General features: G+C 49.0%; 1 protein-coding gene across 1 annotated transcript in view; it reads right to left on the reverse strand.

Annotated features, from left to right (window-relative positions):
• LOC102764725 (E3 ubiquitin-protein ligase TRIM68) overlaps positions 1-5,766 on the reverse strand; it is a 12,168-nt gene extending 6,402 nt beyond the window's left edge. Inside the window, exons 1-4 of the mRNA XM_006762359.2 lie at positions 5,690-5,766; positions 2,653-3,135; positions 889-984; positions 10-182 (exon numbers count right to left, since the gene is read on the reverse strand). Coding sequence (XP_006762422.1) covers positions 10-182; positions 889-984; positions 2,653-3,078 — 695 coding nt within the window. The 5' untranslated portion in view covers positions 3,079-3,135; positions 5,690-5,766. The remainder of the gene's footprint in view (positions 1-9; positions 183-888; positions 985-2,652; positions 3,136-5,689) is intronic.
• Positions 5,767-6,202: the final 436 nt, after the last annotated feature.

Consider the following 6,202-nt stretch of genomic DNA (forward strand, 5'->3'; position numbering starts at 1 on the left):
TGGATGAGCGCATCGTGATTCAGCTCCAGTTTCTGTCTCGTCTCCCTCTCCCCCCGGTCCAGGCTGGCGAGAGCTGAGGCTGCCTCTACCTCCGGCTGCTGACCCGGTGGCTTGTGCTTTAGTAATTGCCGATACTTCTCAAACTCCCACACGATACTCTGCTTTCGGGTTTCCACCTGTGTCTGCACAGCCAGGATGGGAGAAAGGCACTGATATTGTTCATGCAAGGGTCACCAGGGACTGTGCACGCGCACACACACACACTCTGCCTGGCATTGTAGAGGCCAAGATGAAGGCTACTATTTTTCTTATCTTCTGTTCTCAAATGCTTCTGGGGCCCTATTACCTATCCTTACCGATTCCAGTAGGGCCCAGGATATTATCTTGGTACTATGTGCCCTAGACTGTTTCTTATTTTCAGAACAGTATATGCTATTTTCAAAATAATGACCAGAGCATTACACTTGAGCCTCTAAGGCAGTGTAACAACTACACTGGTAGATGCTTTTGCTTCTTACTGGTATTATCTCAGTTCAGTATGTTGTTTTTGACTGGTTGTGTTACCTTCTGTTGATCTAAAGTCCTGATAGTTTGGTAGTTACGGCCTCAAATTGATTTCAGAGGTGATTTTCCAGTGTATGTGAGGTGTGTATGAGGACAAATGAGGGCACTAGGCCAGAGGTTATGCCTACATCACAATCAAGAAACTGGAATGAGAAGTACATGGCCTGACTAGGGCTGCACAACCTGTGGAGGAAGCTGGTATGAGGATCCCTGGCTCTGACTTCAATCCCCACATTCTGCTTCACAGAGATGAGGAAGTCACCATGGGCCAGGTCCAGGACAACACCGGAACCACCCAAACTCCTTCCCCAGGCGGCAACCTGCCTTCCAGGTGGCAGTTCGTTTCCTCTCACCAACTTCCAGCTTCCAGGCCTCTTCTTGCTCTTTCCTCAGGTGTTCCAGAGCCTCGTGGAGTTTCCACTGAAAGAGATAAAAACCTCAGCCGGGTTGATAGTGAGGCTTGTTAGGTAATGGGGAACCAAGTGTCCCTCAGGTGATGAGCCAGAAGGAATGCTGGGAGCAAAGGGATGCCAAAGAGGGAATGGAATCCTGCCCACATGACATCCAAGGAAGCTCTCGTTCTGAGAATAATTTCAACTCCTACAATCCTCTAAGTTTCTGCGGAGTGACAGAAAACGTCTGTTTCCAAGCTTGCCAGAAGACCTTCTTGGACTTCCTATCCATGCCTCTTTGTACTTATCTTCCACATTACCCTCTGGTCTCCTAAAACCTTCCTATTCAAAGTGTGGTCCAAGTGGGCCGACAGCATCAGCACCACCTGGAAGCTTGTTAGAAATGCAGAGTCTCGAGCCCCACCCCAGACCTCCTGGGTTAGAATCTGAATTTTAGCAAGAATTTGGGGTGGTTCAAATGCTCATTAAAGGTAAGAAGCACTATCCTAGAACACTCATACAAGAGACTACTACTGAAAAGCATAAAGTATTCTGAGGATGATATTAACCATTTTGTTAAAAAGTTACCAAGTGCCACACATACGCTTAGTACTACATATATATTCAGTACTCAACCCCTTGAGACTGGTATTATCCCCACTGTACAGATAAGAAAACTGAGGCTGCGAGAGAGAGAGAGACATACTCAAAGCTATTCACCCAGTAACTGGTTGGGCTGGGACTTAACACTGCTGTGTAACTCCATGCCTATGTGAAACTGCCTCTCTATTCTAATACTCTCAAAACAAAATGAGCAAATAAATACTTTTAATTTTGTAGAAATTCTTCTCACATAGAAAAACAGCTAATTCTGGGGATTTGTCTTATACTCTTACCTTCTAATCTCAACTTCCAGAAAGGAAATCAAGACCAGTATTGCATCAGAGTCATTGGCATAATGATTCTGTAAAGATATGTCAACATGGACAATTGAAGAAAGTATAAGAAGCTAGAAGTCGATGAGGGTAAATAAAAAAAAGGAATAGCAGGTGTGTCCGAGATGACTCCTCCTGCAGCTCCCCCAACCCGCCCTCCCCCGCAAAAAAAGGCTTGAAAGAAGAGAAAGAATACTGGTCCAAGAGCAAGACCTGAGTTGTATCCTTTGACCTTCCTTTAACTAACTTAACATAAAGTCAAACCTAAATGACTCAGCCATAGTCTCTTCCAGCTCTAAAACCAATGATCATGATCTCAACTTTCTAAGCCTCAGTTTTGTCTATAAGACGAGGGGGTTAAAGTGATGCACACAATGTCAAATGACTATTTGCGGCATTGCTGGGAGTTTGCAGGTTCTGATAGCTGTAGCCTTGACTACCCCATACCAGATTCATTCTCAAGGCACCAAGAGCTCCAGCTAAACCAGACTGCGTCTCCTTCAAATTCTCAGTAAGGAAGCATCTTTGGGTTAGGCATTAAGCCATTTTGGGGTTGGGGATGGGGCATGGAAGTGGGAGGGAAGGAAGTCAAAGGAGGTCATTGATGCAAGGAGCTGTGGCTCACTATCAGGTCCCAAGGCTCTGTAGGCATGAAGACCAAAGGAATCAGTTCTCATTTTATCTCTGGGGCCGCTGGTCAAGTTCCTAATTTAGACAGAGGGGCAGGGAAGAGACTGAAGAAGCTAGCCTCAGCCTCCCACCTTGTACTCCCAGGCGACATCCTCCATGGGCACGACGCTGTGGGCCTCATGCTCAGAGGACCGGCTGCAGGTCTCACATGTGATCAGGCCATCCTCTTTGCAGAACATCTTTAGCTGTTCTCCATGGAGCTCACACACATCCCCCTTCAGCCGCATTCCTGGGTGCAGGCCTAGCAGACAGACTTTTTCTACCACGTTCGCCAGCTGCCAATTAGGCCTCAGGTTCCCTGGTTGGACAGGAGTCCGGCAGAGGGGACATGTGTAACCCCAGTTCTGGGATTCCCCTGGGACCTCCCAGAGTCCAGCGAGACAGCTGTGGCAGAAGCTGTGGCCACAGTCAATGCTCACGGGCTCCCTCAGGTAGGCCATGCAGATGGGACAGGCCAGTTCTTCCACGACGGCTTCCACCAGCGCTGCCGGATCCATGGCTCCTTTTCACACCCTCCTGGGAACATGAACAAAACCAGGCGGAGGTACTGAAGGCTGAGAAGAAGAAAAGAAAAACAGGTAAGAGGCAAATGTAACAGAGGAGCAAAGGGATCCATAAATGGGAAAATTCATGTGTGGAAGAAAAACAAGTTCCTCCTTTCCATCCTTCCTCGGTCCTTTATTGACCCTGCTTATTAAGCACTGGCCTTCCCAACTGAAGTTCTGACCGGGCCACATTACTCACACCACAGAGGGCCATCAGGGGATGCTGGAGCAAGCAAATGAGGGGAATTCTCACTTTTCATTCATTCAGTCATCTCTGACCCTCCTCTGGGGTCATGAGACCCACCTCAATCATGCTCTCCAAATCAGCATTATTCCTCTTGAACTTGGATAAGGTCACAAAAATCGGATGTTTCAGTACCTAAAATAAGGCCAGAAATATCCCTAGTCTCACTCTGGGGAATGTTTATATGTATACTTATATACTTTAAGGGGCAAAAAGAGGCTATGCCAGAAGCCCATTGCCTACATGCTCAACTGGTTTCTTGCGTTGCACGCTAAAGTGTAAAGTACAAGAGAACCAGCAATCCTTGCCCCACACCCTGTAAACCCCTGCTTCCTTCTCCACACCATTCATGGAGATGCTGACACTTTCCTCACCCCTAGTCTCACCCTGGGGTATGTTTATATGTATACTTACATACTTTAAGGGGCAAAAAAAGGCTATGCCAGAAACCCATTGCCTACATGCTCACTGGTTTCTTGCGTTGCACGCTAAAGTGTAAAGTACAAGAGAACCAGCAATCCTTGCCCCACACCCTGTAAACCCCTGCTTCCTTCTCCACACCATTCATGGAGATGCTGACACTTTCCTCAGCCTTCAGTGATGTTAGAAGGAGAAATACAACAACAGCCCTTGGCACTGTATCCTCAGCACCTAAACAGTACCTGAAATGCAATTATGACTGAATAAACTTTTCTCCAATAAATAAACCAGCTAGACATAGGAAATAATTCCTAAACCCAAAATGCTTTTATAATTTGTTAGAAAATCGAGAGCATATATTAATCCCAATAGCAAGCGCTCCTTGAGCACTTACACTCTCCTGAGCATTTTACGTGGGCTAGCTTAGTTTATTTCACAACCTTAAGGAGAAACCATTATTCTACTGGTCTCATTTTGGTCCTGGGCCCCACCATTCTATCTTGGGCAAATTACTAACCTCTACAGCTTGAAGGTATGATAAAAATTCAAGAGAGAGAGAGAGACATCACTCTGGTTTCGAGTAGGGCGGTAAGTCTTCCTGGAGGTAATGAAGCAGTAAGTAGATTTTGCGGGACTCTCTGTTAAAGGCGAGCAGGTGGTCCGGCCTTCTCAATGGCCTCCCTGTCTCCTGCTCTCCCCCTCCCCCCACTAACACTACCAAACTGTGGGATCTAGTACCCTAAAACCTGTTTTATGAAATCACTAACCCACTGAAGAGCCTATCCTGGCTACCCAGCACCCTGGCCAATAGGAAGCTCTTGTTCTTCATCCTTGAAACTGCACCTGTGTCCAGTCAAGCAAAGAGAGAGAAACTTCCACACTTTCCTATCGACAGATCCTTGCAGACTTTCCTGGTCATTCCACCCCACTTGGGTTCCTGCTATCCTCCCAGCGTGAAATGACTTCTCCATGATCCTGTTCTTCACATCATTGGACATGTATGTGGTTATTGTCTTACTTGCCCACTAGAAGTTTCAAGAGGATAGTGACACCATCAATTTTGTTCACGCCTATATCCCCAAGGCTAAGAACAAAGCCTCCAACATTTTTTTAATACGTAAGAATTAAATGCAACTGTTGAGAACCAGGTGATCCTAGGCTGGAAGTGGGAAAAGTGTCAACATCCCCATCTAAGACAGAGGGGCACCCAGAGCTCCCACAACACAGGTTGAGATCTATGATTGAAAGCTACCAAGATCAACAGAAAAAAAGAGAAAAGAATGGAAAACTGGTGGGAGTAGGGAAGTGAGGGAAAGAAAGAGCAAAATGATAAATCAAGAAATGCGGTGTAAGTATGTTACTTACATTTAGTAGGGCCAAAAAAAAGATTTAAGCTTGAAAAAGTTAAAAGCGGTGGTCTCTGTAAAAAGGATTTAGAGGTATTGCTCTTAGGATGTAAAGCCTGCTTCACTGTTTTCTTTGCTATACATAAATTACTTCGACAGGACTTTATTAAACATTTAATTGCTTCGAAATTGCCTTTGGCAGGGCGGGGAGTCAGTCTGGGGAAGACCTTGGAAGGGAGGGGGCGGAGCTTGGGAAGGCTTTTCAAGGAGGGACCTGAGTGGGGTGAGGGGTGCGTGGAGGCGGCGATCTTCCGGGTTCGAGCAGAGGGGCGGGGGTGGGAAACCCCAGGCCCCGGGCGCGGGGCGGGGCCCCAGGGCAGCGGCAGAATGAGGAGACCTGGCAGGACCCCTGGCTTCAGAAGAGGCACGGCTGTCTCCCCACCTTCCCCCTTAGACCGGACTAGCGCCACGCGGCGACGGCCGAGAGTGGCGCTGCCAGGTTCTCACGGCCGCGTGTCCGCAAGGTCAGAAGCGGCTGGACCGCAGCACTTACCGCCCGCGGGCAGACGGTCCCCGCAGCCGCCGGCTCCTCGGCCTCTCGCCGGCTCTTCGGCCCGTCGCCCGCCCTCAGGCCCCGCCCACAGGGCCGAAGCCAATGAGCGGCGGGCAAGGGCCCGGCGCCGGAATTCGTCCAGCCGCATCTTTGTGGAAGCAGCCAATCACAGTCAGGGACAGGACAACCCTAGCCAATCGGAGGAGGGGACGGGCCTCGGCACGCCTCTGGGCATGCCTGTTTTTTCTCTGCTATCTCGGTTTTTGGGTCCCTTTCCCAGCTCAGAGCCCTTAGCGCTGGGAAAGGGCCGGGGAGGCTGTCGCCGGACGCATCGAAGGTGGGGCTCTCGGAGGCGGGCGCCCAGGCTCGGTGTTAGCGGAGGCCCGGTTGGTTCCCGGTCCCAAGAACCATTGACGGGCCACGCTTCAGCCCTAGCTGACCAGCGGCTCCCCAGTTCCTTCCGGGTGCCGAGGCCTAATGCTGTTCATGTGCCAGTTTCCTGTGTTAAACTCC

The sequence above is a fragment of the Myotis davidii genome, unplaced genomic scaffold, assembly GCF_000327345.1.
Source record: "Myotis davidii unplaced genomic scaffold, ASM32734v1 scaffold58, whole genome shotgun sequence".
NCBI lineage: Eukaryota > Metazoa > Chordata > Mammalia > Chiroptera > Vespertilionidae > Myotis > Myotis davidii.